We start from the raw sequence: 17,735 nt of genomic DNA on the forward strand, positions 1-17,735 counted from the left end.
AATCAGAGTAAGAAAACAACTTGGCAGCACATTAACTAATATCGTAAACGAAATTAATGCACAGCGGTCCTCTTTCCCAGGCATGTTAGAGGCAAGGCTCGCTTGCATGTGATTGCGGATACTGAAATACATAGTCACAAATCATTTTTTCATAAAACAGAGGAATGTTTTTAAATCTCAGAATTCAATCTTTATTTGGATTACGGAAAATATACACTGGGAGAACGTAAGTGTGGACACTAATGCGCTAATTCAACAGAGTAATGGGGTAGTTAAAGAATATATTAATTACGACTCTGCCCATCTGATTTGAGAATGAATTCATCCACTTCGATCGTGCTTCTGTCTTGGAAGAACTTGTCCACTGTATATTCCGGAAAAGATTGATCTGTAATAGTATGCAGACTAGGTAAATGCATCCTTAGATGATGTCAACATGAGATTCTATGTGACCTATGCAATATAACGTTTTTGCCTGTTAATGGTCCAGCATTTTGAAAATGTTTATTTCACTACACGTTTGCTTCAGTTTACAGCCTTAACAATACGCATCAACTTCTCTTAAAACGTATGAAAAATTCAGCGTTCACAATGTTCACAGTTTGATTAAATTAATTTAGTAACGTGTCCTGATACACACTCAGATTATACTGAAGATTATCGCTTTACATCTGACACAGCCAACAAGCACTGACATGCCTGGGGCTGCTGGCACCTCTTCAGAGTGCCTTAGTTCAAGGCTGCAAGTGTGTGGTTGAAGTGCAGGAGGCTCAGAGATGTGTTAAAAACATAGGGCCTTATTTACAAGAATTAACACAGCGCAGTGCCCAGGGCCGGACTGAGAACCAAAACCGGCCCTGGCAAAGTGCTCGGCCGGCCCCCGGGGCTTGGGGGTGCCGCCAAGCTCTTTGCCAGGGCCGGTTTTCGGCCAATTTTGTTACAGGGCCGATTATGCAGCTATGCTGCAAAAACGGCTCTAACAAAAACGGCCCCCAGGGGCCCAAAACTGGCCCCCCACCCGTGCGGCACACCGGGTGATTTCCCGGTGCCCGCTACGGCCAGTCCGGCCCTGGCAGTGCCACAAGCAATTTGGCTACGCCAAGTTAATTCCAAAGCAAAGGGATGCGTCGTATCTACAACGATATGACGGATCCCTTTGCTCTCCCCTGTGCTGGCACACAATTAGCTGCCATGTGCCGATGCAGGCACCCTTGCACCATGGTGCAAGAGTGCCTGCGTCACGGGGATGATAGTTTTTGTGCAAGAAGGGACACCTTCCTCACAAAAACAATAACGAGAGGTGATTTCCACTATCCATGTGTACTGCAGAATCCCACATAGAGGAAAAAAACTAGGAGAAATGAACATTTCTCCTCGTTGCGCCTACCTACACCTGCCCTGGGGAGGCGTAGCATTCAGATGCATTGCCAGGTTTACGATTTCTCGTACATCTGGGAATGTCAAGTTCCATGGGTTTTGCGTTGGAACACCCACAGCAACACCCATGGAACGTCCCTTTCACGCAAAGTGCTGCGTGTAAAGGGGCAGTATTTACAAGGACAGGAAAAACCATGCGGGGTGGCTTTTCATATCCTTGTAAATATGGGGCAGCAAAATGCACCACTGGCGAGTCACAAAAAGTGACAGACCCGCGGCGCAAGGGGCTTGTAAATAAGCCCCATAGTGTGTTGGAATGATAGTTTCACACATTATGATGTGTTGAGAAGTGTGTGTGGATGCGTGTGATAAAACCAACTATGAAGTTTACGGTGTTTTAGCACTCGGCAGTGTTGGGTTAGTACATTTTTTAAATGTGTGCTGAAATATTATATTAGAAGAAAAGATCTGGTAATGTGCAAAATATTCACGTTTTGAAGGTTCAACTCAATAAATATTGGGTTATGCCCATGCTGATGTTTGCAGAATTTAACAGTGAAGATGGAATGAGTTCACACATTGGGTCTGATTCACAGAACATGCAATTGTATTTATCTATACACACACACAGATATATAATCTATATATACACATACATATATACATACACACACACACACACACACACAATCACGCTTGGGTGTGTCTACATTTGTTTGCTATTTACCATTTGAGTTTAGATTTACAGCCAAGTATAGACTTGCATGTCTGCACCCCTCCGTTCCGGGGGTAAAGACCTTCGAAGACTGAATTTATGAGTGTAAAGTTACTTCTAGTAACTTTTCACACAGATTTGGAGGAGATCTCCACTATCTGGGCGAAGTTCTCCCTATAGGAAAGTATAGGGGAAAATATTAAAGATTATTCTTTAAAAAGTATTTTCTGGATGCGACCCCCCCACCGCCCCCCATCATCCAACCCTACAAGGGCCTGAATCTCAGAAAACTAATTACAAATTTAAAAAACGCCTCCTAGACGATTCATAGTAGGAATTCAGGAGCAAAAATAAGCCACCTCAATCTCTGCAAACCGCCCTCAGTCTCCCAGGTGAATTTGTAGAGGTTTGCCAACCAGTTGCTTGCAGTCTTGGGAATCAGCTGATAATGAGCGAGTTAATATGGATTCTGCTCATAATAAGTGAGCAGATAAGGTTGTAAACAAGCAAACGTGAGAGAAGTGCAACTCATTTTAACCTTTCGAAAAATAAAAGGAAGAGCTTGTATCTCACAGGTATTTTATATAATTCTTGATTAGATAACAAGCCAAGCACAGAAAAACAAAGTAATCAGAAAAAAGCATCACAAAAGAACAAACGTTGGAGTGATTTACATTAGAGTTGAAAGCCCCCTATTTCAGTGTTGATGAACGCGTGCATCAGTCAAGACGAAAGAACAAAGCGTTACCAAAAGAGAGAATGATATGAGATCATGATCAGAAATAAAATATTTGAAAGAATTCAATAAATCAGAAGGGTTTTTTGGGTAAAAGGAAGTCACTTATATCCTGGACTATAGACTGGCTTAGCGAAAATTAATAAAATGAATCAGGTTAAAAATAATTCAGAACGCAGTTAAGTATCGACAGTTAACTGAAAAGAAATAGTTAATGCAAACATTAACCAACCTGTAATGTGATATGGAATGGCTATATTTTCCCTGCAGTACAATTGGAGTCTTCAAACAAACAATCTAACAGTAAAGAAAGAAAGGACTCAGAAGCATGCAGTTAGGGGAAAATCTGTGTATGTATACGTCATTAAAGATTAACGCGGAGGCGGGATTTTCCAGTAACACTTCATGACTACAGGGACCATTTATTTTTTCCAGGCAATCTTCAGTTATATTAGGGAGAGTTGAAAGGTGAAAGTGGGAAGTTAGGCAGTTATCATTGAATGTTTTGAAGCGGAGACTTGGGTGTATGTTTTATGCAATATTAGATACGAGAGGGAAATATAAACTGTTTAAAAGTATAGTGGCAGGGGATTCATGTTATTCATTCCATTATTTGTTGCTGATGACTATTTGAGCAAAGGCTAAGTTTTAAAGATCTGCTCTTGGTATCTCTTCTGGTAGTGGTCGGCTGTCACCGGGGGTCGAGTGGTGGGTCAGGTATCTAATCATCTCAGGAATTCTTTTGAGGTCGTGTACAAATGTTTGTGTTTGATTTGGTCAAACAGCACAGGAGAGGGATTTGAATTGTGTGGTGTCAGCAGAAGATTGAGCAGGAAGTTGGAAGTCACCCAACAAATGAAAATGTTCTTCTACCACAAGTTTCTTTGACTATACTGAGCAAATCAGATAGCCTGTCTCTCGTGCTGTTCCATGGTGAACTGAGCAGTGTAATTTGTTACTTATTAACCCGTGATGTGTTAACTTCTGAATTTTTATGCAGGGGTATTCACCAACTTAAAAAATATTGGCATTCTCGGTGAGGTTTTTTTTAAACATGGCTAAAGCTCAAGGCCGTACAGTGTTTGAAGAGCAGGTGAAAAACGGCTGACTGACCTATGGCTAAAAGCTATCAGTTGACCCTATTACATATTTTAAGATGAGGTGGGTCCTCAACTGATGCAAAACTAATTTCATTCACTTTGTTGCATTTGGTCAATTGCTGCTCTAAAGGATGGTGTTTAAAGCCCCTTTATAGAGACCCAATAAATGCAGATGCATCTTTAAGGACAAATATGTGGCCTTACACCATCCTACTCTTATGGGGAGTCCAGAAGCGCCCATCGACCCTCCTCTGCTGCCTCTGGATCGCTCACTATAGAACGATACACAAAGCGGCACTGACTGGAGATCCCCCTTCCTTTTCTGGCAAATGAGAAAGTCTACTACACTATAGCAGGGTGTGCACAACTTTAGCACTTTGGACAAATTGTGGAATACCACAATTTCGTTTGGGTGCAACCAATGTTATGCTAGGTAAAAGGGCCCCTTGTTCCGAGGTTGGTATCCTGGTTCTTTGCATTCAAGAGATTAAGCTTGGCTACCATCATTTTCTGCAAAAGTATTCAAGCAACCACGGATCTCTGTTCGCTTACCGCATTTTCCTTTACCATCTAATAGTCTCTGTGCACTGGGTTGTATTTTTGTAGGCAGGGTGACCAGTCACAACCTGTTTTAATAATCATGGTCTCCTTTTCCTTGCACAACAGTGCTTTGCTATTTTTGCTAAATTGTAATTTATACCCGAATTACGTAATTTGGGTCGTAAAAGGTTGGACAAGCCTGATAGAAATAATTTGGTTAACCGATGCGGAATTTAGAACGTGCTGGCATAGTATTAAAACACTGCCAAGATGGAGAAATGTAAAAGAAGGGCGGGACGTGGCGGGCAAGCTGGATGATGCTGGTGGTGTCATGAGACATGAAACGGGGCGAGTTTGCATGATAAGCACTGGCAAGGTGTGGCCCGTCAGAAGAAATAGTGCTATAGAGAGAGTTAAGGAAACTACCTGAAGGTGTACAGAGTCTCGGGTAACTAAAAGCCAACCATGACTCAGTGGAATGACGGACTGTCTGACGTGAAAACAATTATTACTGTCCATTTCGAGGAGTCAGTGGTGGTTACCTTCTGCCCCGGGGAGAAATTGTGGGTGGACAGTACTTTGACATCCAGGCTGTGCCAGGTGTGAGTTTCTCAACAGCGCCTAGGCAGAACTGTAATGCGTTAATTGTCAGTATGGTGCGTGCTTCTAATGTAGCGCTGATTGTACACGCTGCCCTCGCGCTTAGAGTGTGAAGGGACCGTGACTTTTGCACATTATGCGTAGGGTTAATGTATTTTGTGACAATGTTCTAGTGTGCACCGCAGCACGGAATTCTTCCTTGCGCTTTATAAGTTTGTCTTTTTTCAGCATAGCGGGACCACGGGAGCACCCTTGGAACCTCCGCTCGCGGTCCCTGAATCCAAGCAAGAGTGCAGTGCGCGTCGGGAAGCGCCTGGCTCAACTAGTTGATCCCAGCCGCGCTGTGTGGAGGGAATCGGCGAATTTAGTCAAGGAAACTGCGTTTTTTCCCCAGACGCGCTGCCTGAAGAGTCTAGAAGCCCCGACACGCACTGGAGTGTGGGCCCGTATTCAAAACTCTCTCACAGCTGGACGCCTGCACCATAGCGGGTATGTATACACGCCGTGAGGCGCGGAGTTGCACGGTCAAAACTAATCAGCGATTCACTTACTTTTCTTGATCTACAGTAGCACCTACTAGGTGCCTGTTGACAGAGCACCTGAAACAGTGAGACAAAAGGGGTTTGATAGATCGATATAGATATATTAGTTTTTTCAACATATTCCTTGTCCCAACAGCTTAGTGCCTTAGCTTCCCTCACTCATGGAGGAAAAATCCCTGCAGGTGCTGCCCCTCGTTGATGAGTTTTGTGATGCAGTTGATGCATCCATCAAGCAGTGGCAAACGCTACTGGACCCTTTGAGCGTCGCATAAGGCAGTTTGCTTATGCTTGCCAGGTTGATAGACCCAAACGCGCCGACAAGCGCAAAAGCACCTCAAACATGGATGTTGGTGCATTTAAAAGGTGGAAGAGGGCCTTCTTAGCAAGACCAGTGGTGGGAGGACAGGATACCACCCAAGAGACCGAGTTTGCGCAGGATGAGGAAGAAGAGTCCGCAGGGTACTCCGCTGATGAGGCAGGCCCTTCTAAACCCTGCCGCCCCATTGTGTCACCTTCAGGCACACCCAAAGATTCGGAAGAGTGACATGTTGGTTCCAGAGAACTTTATGCACCCACAATCCTTGTAATGAACCCCCTCCCCAAAGGTCTCTGCGTTTGTTGCAGGATGGCTGCAGAAGCCCCAGGAAAAAGAGGTATGTGCTTGCCTCCGTGCAGAGTGCCCTCACCCTGCCCTTCCAGGCAAAGCCGCAACCACACTGGAGGTAGACCCAAAGATGGTCACCTTTTTGCAGAAGTATGTGAGGGACCCAAAGAAGGGGATAGATAGATCCTGGAAATCCTGCCAGGATAAACGCCTGGACATAACTGGGGCAATTACAAAAATCTTAGAGTTGGCGGAGGAGGCCAAACTGGCAGGTACCCCTTTAACCCCCCCCCCCCCCCCCCCGAGACGATTTCCAATTGTGCACAGCGTGCAATCGTTTTTTGGTGAATGCTAACTGCGCCCTCTCTACACAGAGGTGGCGCTTTTCTCCTCAAGGTGGATCCCAAGCTTGGGGACCTGGTCTCTTCAGAGGCGGAGGGATGGACATTTTGGAGACCCATTCATCAAAGAGTTGACAAAATTTGTCTACATGTTTACGTCCTAGCGAAGACTCAGTAATTGATGAAAAAAAGGTTTTCCACCCCAGAGTTTGTCGGGGCAGGTCGTGGCAGAGGGCGCTCGACCGGACGTTTTTACACGCAAGTCCTTCAAAGGGGCGGCAAAAAAGCCATAGACTCAGGCAAGCAGGAATTCTTCCAATCCCGACTAGGTTCACAGCAACATTTTTCTCGTCGACAAGACAGACTGAGGGCAGCGACCGGTAATAAACTTGAAAGAATTCAATCAGTGGCTGGTATACCGCCACTTCAAGATGGAAGGAATCCATCTTCTGCGGGACCTCCTGCAACCCAACGATTGGATGGTCTGTCAGGACCTGAAGGACGCGTACTTAGTGGTACCAGTTTTTCCCCCACACATGCGTTTCCTACAGTTTCAATGGAGGAAGCAGGTTTACAAATTCACAACTCTTCCATTCGGCCTCTCTTCGGCCCCGTGGTGTTTCACGAAGGTACTCAAACCCATGGTGGAGACACTAAGAGCCAGGGGTGAGCGGCTCATCTACTTGGACGACATCTTGCTCTTGGAGCAATGCCCTTAGAGCCTCACAAACAGTTTGCGGGAAACAGTGAACCTCCTCCAGAATCTGGGTTTTGTTATAACGAAAATCCTCCAATGACCCCATCCAGACAGGTGACTTTCTTGGGGTTTTCCATAAATTCGGTGGCCCGCACACCGAGTCTTCCAGCGAAGAAGATGACCAAGATCAACAGGGAACTGAGGAGAATGTTAGCTTGCTCTTCCACTTCGCTGAGGCAGATAGCCAGATTGCTTGGATCAATGAAGCAAGAAGACCCACCAATCGTTCCTGGACCGCTCCATTACAGGGCACTACAATGTATGAAGGCCTCTCACCTCCGCAAGGTTCTTCAATACTCGGACCAAGTTCCCATTATGGAGGAGGTACACGTGGAGATGAAGTGGTGGTTAGACCATATGGAGGCCTGGAACGGCAGAGCCATCCTTCGTTGCGATCCAGACTTTGTAATAACTTGGTAATAGAGTCGGACGCCAGCAAGTCGGGCTGGGGAGCCCACTGCAGGTGGGGGAGAACTCCTTTAAAGGAGGAAAGTGGTCTGCCGACGAAGGCCAGCTCCACATCAATTGCCTAGAATGGCTCCTTCGCGATCCAGTGCCGGACGAAAGGTAAAGTGTCCTGCAGTGTGCTGTTGAAGATGAACATCTTGGCAGCGCGTTTTGCTTTTCCCACAACATCTCGGTGAAGGCGGAATACCTCCAGGGAGCTTCCAACGTCATGACAGATTGGTGCTCCAGGAGTTGGTCAGACATGAGTTTGTGGCAGCTGCACCCACAGAGTTTTTGGAAACTACACGATGAGTGGGACCCGTTTTCCGTGGATCTTTTTGCGTCCCAGCTAGATCACTGCTTCCAAAATTCTTTAGCTGGAAGCCGGACCCTATTGCAGCCCGACGGGCGCTTTTGTACAGAATTGGTCTGCGGAAGCAGGGTATGACTTTTCCCCGTTTGCAATAATGAGACTCGTGACTCATATCCGCAAACAGGCGAAGGTAGTGTTGATCACACCTTATTGGAAGTCTCAAGTGTGGTTTCCACTTCTTCTGGAACTTTCCTGGGATTCTCCAATCCTTCTACCCCACGACCCTCTCATTCTGAGGGATCCCCAGGGCAATCCCCACCCACTGGTCCAGCAAGGGAGAGTGCCACTAGCGGATTTCAGGCATCGCTGGAGAGTCTCAGGCCTTTTGAATGAGTCTCAAAAGCTGCTGGGAGCAGCGTGGGCAGACAGCACGAATAAAAGACACAGATCAGCTTGGTCAAGATAGGTCTGTTGGTGTGTTCGGAATGATCAAGATCCCACGGGGTGCGAAGTGGTAGCAGTTATGAACTTCTTGGCGTCCCTGGCGGCTCAGGGAATAGCATATCGCACGGTTATTTCCTACAGGTCTGCGATTTCGGGAGGCCATACACCGTTTCAGGGTCAATCGGTTGGGGAGCATCCAATGGTCTGCAAGTTGATGAAGGGTATACGCCTCACACTCCCTCCAGAGCCCAGATATTAGTCACTTTGGGACGTTAATAAGGTGCTGCATTTGTTCCAATCCTGGCCCCCCAATAAGTACCTGTTCCGTAAAGAGCTTTCAGTGAAGTTGGTGATGCTTCTGTACCTGGTTACTTGCCAAAGAGTATCGGACGTTAGGGCACTGGACATTTCAGGACGAGTTCTCACTCCGCAGGGAGTTACATTCCAGATTGTCCGCAGGACTAAGTCGGACTCCAGAATGATAACCTATCCAGCTTTGGATAATTTCCCCAATCGGTGTGTGGTCCGAAGCCTTAAGGAGGACGAGAGTATGACAGAGTAGACTCACCTTCCTGGGGCGCGCCAATTGTTGATTTCCTTGAGGAAGCCCTTCAAAGCGGTTACACCACCAACTATAGCTTGTTGGATCTGAAGAGTGATGCAGGAAGCAGGCATAAACTTCTCGCAATTTGGCGCCCATTCGGTCTGTGGAGCCATGGCTTCAAAAGTCTTCTCCTTGGGGGCCAGGTTGGAAGATTTTGAACGCTGCAGACTGGTCTTCAGACTAAGTTCAAGAGATTCTACTTTAAACCAGTTGTGGACATGATGTCGCTGGTGGTGGATAATCTTTGAACGAGCATAATCCTCGCCTCCGGTCCTGACAGAATGAAACATTTCCTAGTAAGCATGACGGAAAATTTCAATTCTATTAAGGCCACGGAGGCGAGGATTATTCCCGCCCAGGGCTCTGAGGGTTTTCTTTTCCCACCCAATATTTTTAAGGAGTGTACCAGTGGAAGCCTGTACCAGTGGAAGCCTGCCGTATGGTTTAAGTATATGTTTTAAGTTGCTCTTCAATGTAGTTAAGGAGTACAGAGTATGGTCTTGTTCGTATTGGGAGGTTTTTCATTGGCTCAAAGAGTGAAGTAGGATTTGCTTTTGAGAGTCCAGAGATCAGAGTCTTGGTGTGTTGATCTATTCCAGGTCAGGAAGGTTCCAAGAATGAATGACGAGATGCAAGGAGTCGGTGATCGCAGTCAAGAAAGAGGAGTTGACACAGGAAGCACACGCCTTTCGGTGGACAGTGCATGACCTCACTGAAGAACCATGGGACTGATAGTAGTTAAAAGTTAACGCCTGCTGGAAGGAGGAATAAAGAAAGTTACAGCATAATCCTCTCCTCTATGTCCTTAATAGAACTGAAACTTTCCGTCATGCTTACTAGGACATTTTTCTTAAACACAATACACTCTGAACGAAGGCTCGATGAAGTGTACCTTGCCTACAGCTTTCAATCATGAGTAAGTATGTTTTCAGAAGCAAAGCATGGTTACACAAACTGTCTGACTGAATTACAGACTGTCTCACTTCGTTGTTACACTACCGTGTGCCCTTGTGCACAGCTTGGCACGTCTACCCTTATTACTTGATAATGGTCAGCCAAATAGGTTTCATTCAAGTGGCATGTGAGTTTTTTTTCCAGGCGACTCAAAACCCATGAGAGAAAATATGGACTGGTTGTCAAAGCTCGCATCTGCCGTGCCCTTATGGAAATGAGGCACCATGGGCTGGCCATCATAAACTTCCCTCTTTCCCCGCTGCACCAAAGGATGTGATCTTGGACAAATTGTGTAAAAACAACCGTGGCTGATAAAGTAAGGTTGATTCCTGCCGGAGTCAAATGGCTTGGCAAAACATTGCCCTGGAAAGTGGACCAGAGAAAGTACCAGTGGCTGAGATGAATTGAAGCATTCCACACACTTGTTTTACTAAACTACTAAGCCTCCAAAGTACAACATGTGCAAATTCATTCTTCAAATAAGTTCTTTTTAATCAGAAGCTGATTAGAAATAACGTCTGATGAATTAATACGGTACCTCCTCCATTTTGGAACGTTAGGTAGGGGAATCTCCAGACATTGCCCAATCCAACAGCATAACCAACCATAGACAGGAGATATTCCGTTTTACTAGACCAGTTCCAACGGTCTGTGCTCTCACCCTTGCTGCCCTCGTGTGACTTCTAAAAAATACAATCATAAAGTTATTGCAGAAGAGTATTATAAAACAGAATGTTAATCAATTATTTTGATAGTTCAGCTGAGTAATAACTGATGCATTCTTCAAAAACAGGAAAGTGAATTTGGAGTTATATGTGCCCCCAATCCTTCTGCAGGGGTCAACAGTAAACATTAGGCACCCACATGGACTGTGGTGATCTTTCAAGAGGGGGCAGTCAATCATTCTCACTTTGATCTTTCTTTGCAGGGAGCCAAGGGAGGTGAGAATCTCAGATGACACGCTGTATATTTGCTGTGGTGCCATTAGGGTGGAAGGGGCTCTATTGATGGCAGGGATGGGGGGGCTGAACTTTAGACCTGCTTTATATTTTCTATTGACTCCCCTTAGCCTCTTCCTTAACCCCTCTAGTACTGCTTCATAGGACAGTTCATGGGTAAGGAAGTGAAGCAGGGTGCCATTAACCGGATAACATTTTGAATGGTCTTGGAGGCCGCTTCCAGCTGTTTTCCCCTCATGGTTCCTAATGTGTCAGTGACCACTACTGGTTCCTGTCTTTGTATAAGACACGTTAATTCAGCACTTTTAAGTTTCATAGCAAACACTTCATTTTAGGTAACTTACCGGTTATTGGCTAATCTATATGCACAATGCTAAGTCCTAAAAGACATCACGTGAAACACTGCATCATAAATGAGGCATGTTAAATCGACAGGGAGTGATGGTAAAAGGCATGAATCTGCAAACCTAATCATGCAAGGACAGGGTAAGATTAGAAAATGTGAATGGTTAACATGGTATAAGTATTCAACACATTCATAAATAAAGGATGTTTGATGTAACAAAGCTATTCCTGGACCTTGCAGTTTGAGCTGTCATACTCTGGGAGATTCACTTTGATGAACAGGCCATTGCTTGATTTAGAATTCATTTTTGGAGGGCAATGGTGGCAGTTGGCGTCCCCTGGATGGGATGCATGGGTGCATTGAAGGGGGTGGCTCAGAGGATTGGAGTGGCTTCGCCGTGGGGCTTGTAGAGCTTGGGGGGGTGGGGGGGTGGGGGGGGAGAAGAGAGGGGTAGGAATGAGGGTTGAGCACATAGTTTGAACTTTACAACAGATTCCAAGGGATATTCAGGGGACTCCCTGTGGAGCATGCTGTAGGTAATATTAGTATTCAGGAGTACATGCCAGACTGTCTTGTGTGGGCCCCAGTCTCTGGTGAAGAATGATGCTTGTGTTCTCACGGGCCTCCTCCTGTGTCACTCCAGTAGCTACCAGATGTGTCATTTGGCAGTGGCATGTGCTTCACAAGGGGTTCACAGGGTGTGAAGGCTGAGGGAACAAGGAAAATGGGCTTGATGGGTTCTGTAAGCCTGAATATCCCAGCTGGTCCTTGACCACGTCCCCTCTTCCAGAAGACAGGCCATAGTCTTCCTCTGAGGTTCAGAACTCATCTCTGCTTTGTAAGATCGGGCATTTGTAGAGCACTTAGGGCTTATATTTGTTCCAAGGATGGAGGAGATACTTGAGGTGGTTAGGTTCTGGAGTCAGGGATGAAAGCCACGGTGGAGAGCCGTAAAGGTGGCAATGGGCATTGTCTGAGTGAGTTGTGCAGCTTTCCTTGATGTTGGATTTGTTTGATGGTCTTGATCATCTCGCTTTCACATTTGCAAGCCCCGGATTTAATATAGGTAGTTTCATGCAGGATGAATCTGCTGAGGAGAGTGCTTGAGTTTCAGTGGGGGTGTACGACAAATTGAATTGAATGGTTGCTATGGGGGACAGGTTGTGGGAAGGGTGGTCATTAGGGGTTTGGCAATCCTATATGCTGGGCTTTCTGGGATCAGTTCTCAGAGTTGGGATAAGGAACCCTGCTACCATTGGTGAAGATGGCTGTGAATGACAGAGGTGGAAGTGGGGGAGTCAGAGTTGGCTGGGTGAGGTTAGTTGAGAGTTCGTGTGAGTTTTGGTCCTGGCACTGGGTCAGTCTTTATTCAGACCTGCATCAATAAACTCTCTACTTGTTTTACAGAAAATGGACACTTAACATGTTTAAGGCTGAACTCAGCCCTTTGACCAGGAATAGAGCTATGAGAAAGTGCTCGACAGGTAAGGTTTTGAAGGAAAATACATAACCTACAGCTGTTGGCAGAGCTGTAGAAATACATTAGTTCACCACACATCTAGGTTTGCTTAATAAGAGATATCAGCAACTTAAAACTGATGACAATGAGACAAAAGACTTAGGCCATGTCTATTTTTTTCTCTTAATAGAATTTGTGTCAGAAGCCAAATTGCTGTCTCCAGTGTCAGGCAAGTTGTTGACTGCACAAGGCCTACCGGATATCGTGGTTAAATCCCTGCTCTCATGAAGACATGCACCCTACTTAAACCATCCAGTATCTCCAGATTTTTCTCTTTTTCTCTCTCTTCAGAACCAACATATGTACCAGCCCAGGTTCCATTCAGTTCCAGGGGTTGGCTCACAGACCCTTGCCCAACCAGTCATGACAGCAGGGCTTTTCCCAGTGCAGGCTCTTTTTCCAAGATTACTTTAAGCGATTTTCCAGTGAGACTAACAGTGGCTGGTGGTTGGTCTGGTGGGTTTGAGAGACAGTGCTTGGGTCTCTTCACATGACAGGTTTACTAAGGCTATATAAAAAACAATCGGGACTTAGCAGGAGTGGGATGTCTCCTCTTCTGTGCTGAGGGCTTCCTAAGAGTCTCTCAACATGAGGTGATGTTTGCATTTGCACATACTTCCTCTGTACCAGGTCATTTTTAAGAGCCCTTCAGGGACATTATCGAAATCTCTAACCCCAGTAACATATTGTGCTACTTTTTCCTCCAGCTCCCTCGCTCACCACAATGACGAGACATATTTCCCACACACATGGGATACGTTAGTGTTACATGCAGGGAGGTATTACTTCCTCTGCTGTTGCTATTCCTTCTAAGTCCCACTTTCTCTGAATCCACAAATTCTGCCTTGTGTCTCCCTCATGGTTTTCTCTGCAAGTCAAAATCATGCTCCACACCGATTTTCATCATCCTTTGCTGCCACTGGTTTCTCTTTGCTGACCACTGGCCGTCCCTTCACCTTTTCACACCGTTTTATTTGGTTTCTTCTATCCTGGGTTTGGTGCAACATGAACTGCATTGTTTCTCTGGTAAATCCTAGTGGAAAGACACTACAGGGATATCACAGGCAGAATGGCTGTAGTTGGAAAAACTGTTGTGTGGGGGCTTCTGATGCTTTCATATCACGGTAGTGTTTCCGGTTCGGGTTTGTGCATAGTACGCAGTGAGTGCGAGAGCTTCAGAGAGCGGCACGGCTTGCATCTGAGCCGGTCCCAGCCACAGAGTATTGAATTTCTGCAACTGCTGCTGCTGTGAACCCACTCTCCCGTGGAAGCAGATGACTCTCACCCTCCAACCCCCCCTCCCCCCACGAAAGGGGCCCTGTGATTCTTGGACCGGGTGTGGCTTGCAGGTGAGGCTTGCAGTGGGAGCTATGAGGTGAGTGACATGGGGCAAGCAGGCAGGCTGCATTGGAGCAGCTTCCGAGGGGCGCCACGGATGAGAGTTTGGTCACAGGAGGAGCCATATTTCCATTCCATTGGGAGGAAGGGGGGCAAGCCAAACAGATACCCATTGTGTGTGAAAAAGGCCGCTTTATTGAAACAGGTGCATATTACAAAATAACCAACTCGCAACTGCCTTACAGAACTAAAGCCTCACTATACATCAAATAGCTGACCCCTGTTCGACCCCCCCACCCCACCCCTACGATCCCCTCAAAAGTTCCCCCACCCTGGCATTAACATAACATTACACAGTATTGCAGTTATAACTTTTTCCCTCAATGACACCCCGTTCCCTACCTGCCACTGACTAATGTCTATCCTGAAACTTAGACTACCTGCCTACCCTTTTCCTGCCCCTGCTCACAAACTTCCAATACTTAACGAAAAACCTGTGCCAATCATGGCCAACTTTTCTAAACCCCACAGGCACCTGTTCCAAGCGACAACCTCCATAAGGTCCCTTAAGCACCTGTCTCCACAAACCTGGCCTAAACCAAAGACTAAACCCCAAAGACTCCACCCAGTTAAAATTCTTAAGAGGGATGGGAGGGCAGGGCCAAGACAACTATTAGTAGCTACCCTGCTGCAGCCACCAGGTCACCAAAACCTAAAATGGTGGCTGGCAAATCTACTCCTAGGCTTATATAAACATAGGGCTACAATTGGGCTACACCCCGAAAAAGCCCCAAACCACAAAATGGCTGATCCGGCCAGCCCAGACTCCCTTCCCCCCCCCAACCTCCCTTTCACTCTCCTGGCAAGCAGCAGAAGTGGCCAGAGGGCTCAAGATTGGGGAAACAGAGCAGCAGACCAGCGCGTTGAAGCGCTGTCTAAATTGCACCATTTTTGCCTACTGTTATAGGTAGTCCCCGCCATGGGGGGGGGGGGGGGCCACAGGCGAGAGGCATAGTTGTATTGTCTTGTAACCCCATAGACTTGCTGCTGCCTTGTTGACACCACACCCCATGCACTATTGGCACTGTCTTCACTTGGAGTATGAGTGCAGCAGAGGGTATAGCTGCGGGGGCAACGGTCACCTGAACTCTGAGTAGTCGGTGACAGAATCCCAGAGAGCATGGCGTGCAATATTGAACTCTGCAAGTGCTGCGAGGCCATATTAAAAGAAAGCACTCTGTAAAACTCTAGATCACCACATTATGTACTTCAGTAGTAGTCTACTTTACTAGTTGGCTGCAATATGTGCAAGTGGGAAACTCGAGTATTCCTTTTAAGGAGATGATGATTGTGCATGACATTAATTTATTGGAAATAGATTTGATTGAACAGAGGTGAAATTGAGCACTGTTCCCTGCACATGAGACAATGAGCAATCTCAACACAGAGCACTGCAGGGGATCCAAGTTATCTCCGGAACTGCTCTATGTCGTGCTTCGATACCCTCAAGACCCCTTCCTCCAGCTCTTTGAGTATACAATAAATGTGTGGTCTGACCTCAGGGTCAGCCTTGTGATCTGCTAGCGGTGGATTCTCCTTTTCGTGTCTCATTCAGCCACAGAACAGCGCCCCCTTCAGGAATTAAACTATTTGTTCGGATCAAGTTTAATTGAACAGGTCTTTGGACAGTGAGTCTAGACTTCCTGTCCCCAGGTCACAACAGAAAGATACCCACTAACTGGCCACTCACCCCTTCTCATTGCAACCTGCCAATAGGGCTGCAAATATGTCATTTATAGAATGCGGAGGGTCAGAAATACTGCAAAGCCAACATATTGCCTTTTAAAGCAATGAGCACTCCCGCCTTTTGTCTTTTCACAACTTGTTAATTTCTGAATGTAGATCTATACTTCAGGTAAGAAAAAAAAGTAGACTTTGCTAAAGATATTAAAACTTGAACTTCTGTGCCTTAACAATAAAAGAGCACACTAGGGACATCTGCCCACATCTGCTTTTTGTAAGCTTATGTGACGTCTAAGGCAGTAATTCTGTGGACCAAAACGCCAGCTATGGGGTGCTTTTAAATATTACTGAATAAGCGACATAAGGATTATTAGCCCTGCAGTGGCAGTGGCTTTGGGGCCTGGATGCGTGACATACATGCAGCACTGCAAACATGGCTGTTTTTTGGTCTGGCACAGAGACAGTCTTCAGCCTCATGGCTTTTAAAAATATCCTAATAAAAAGCATAGAAACCTACATATTTTAGGGGGCTTTAGGTCAACCGTCTTTGACCAGCGGCCTGGGGAGGGGACATTAACATTTTTCTTCCACCCATCCCAGCCACCGTCACCCCTTGGTTGTCCTGCACCGTCGGTGAAGGCATCCTTGCATATGCGACTATTTTGTATATTTCATGTTAGATTGTTGCATCAGTTAGTTGCAAACGTTTCCATAACAAAAACCATTGCACTCGAAGGACACCCCTAGTGGATTTGTCAACCGCTGTGGACATACCAGCGTTTGTCATTGCGTGATTTAGGGCAGAGGGCGCCCCTGCTACACCACTGCCAATGCTCAGTATACATCCCATCACGTTTCACGGCAGGGACAGCAGAGTTCACCTCACATAGGGTCTCCCGAGAAAATTTTGAAAGAAAGAGTGGGCGATTGATGCATTGTCAGGCATTTTTGAGAAACCAAGAAGGTTACTAAAGCAATTGTGAAATTCTAGTTTGGACATCAATAATGCTCTCTAATTACTGCAAATAATCTGCGATGATCTCACATCTCTCACATGAGGTCCTGTTTTGATCTAAAAGCAACTTTTTTATGGATGTTGCATGAAACAAACCGCATTTCTCTGAAAAATGTCTTAAATGGATTCTCACACCACCTACATTCAAAATAAATTAAAGGAAAATCGTATTTAAAACAGTTTAAGAATTATTCAATGTCATCAGGGCTAGAATCTCTGCATAACAGAGCTGGTTCTATAAGGGGATCCATGAAATTCTGGGGCCCTGGGCCAGAGCTGAGCCCACTTTGTCACGGCCTTAAAACCTCTCTGACCAGGTCTGGTGTTTGTTTATGTCCTGACGCATGGCTTGCATTTTATTTCTTGCATTTGGAAGCCCCGGTTTTCAACAAACCACTTAACGTAGGCTGCAAGCCATTTTCATACCTTAAACAAACACTTGAGGGTCACATCTTTTTCCTTCCAAGTGACTCAGCTTCCTTTCCATCCTCTGCATGCATCTTTACTCAGCGCACAACCTTCTAACACACATTCATATGTTTGCCTTAATCACCATTGACTTTCTGAAAACTGCCCACAACCCACTTTAAAGATAAAAACCTCACATTTATTGAAAAGTGATACCCCTGCAACTTTACACTACCTACTCTATCGTATATAGAAACGCCACCAAACATTTGCATGAACTCACATGTCCCCCCCCCCCCCCTTAACCCGCTAATGATCACATCTAACTTCAGT

The 17,735-nt window shown here is 45.9% G+C and overlaps 1 protein-coding gene across 3 annotated transcripts in view; it reads right to left on the bottom strand.

Moving 5' to 3' along the window:
• LOC146829240 (sodium- and chloride-dependent neutral and basic amino acid transporter B(0+)-like) overlaps positions 1 to 17,735 on the bottom strand; it is a 190,977-nt gene that overhangs the window by 109,768 nt on the left and 63,474 nt on the right. For all 3 annotated transcript variants that reach the window (XM_085607867.1, XM_085607869.1, XM_085607868.1), the window contains one exon: positions 10,613 to 10,757. In XM_085607867.1, coding sequence (XP_085463993.1) covers positions 10,613 to 10,757 — 145 coding nt within the window. The remainder of the gene's footprint in view (positions 1 to 10,612; positions 10,758 to 17,735) is intronic.

This window comes from Triturus cristatus, chromosome 5_2, assembly GCF_964204655.1.
Source record: "Triturus cristatus chromosome 5_2, aTriCri1.1, whole genome shotgun sequence".
NCBI classification, from domain to species: domain Eukaryota; kingdom Metazoa; phylum Chordata; class Amphibia; order Caudata; family Salamandridae; genus Triturus; species Triturus cristatus.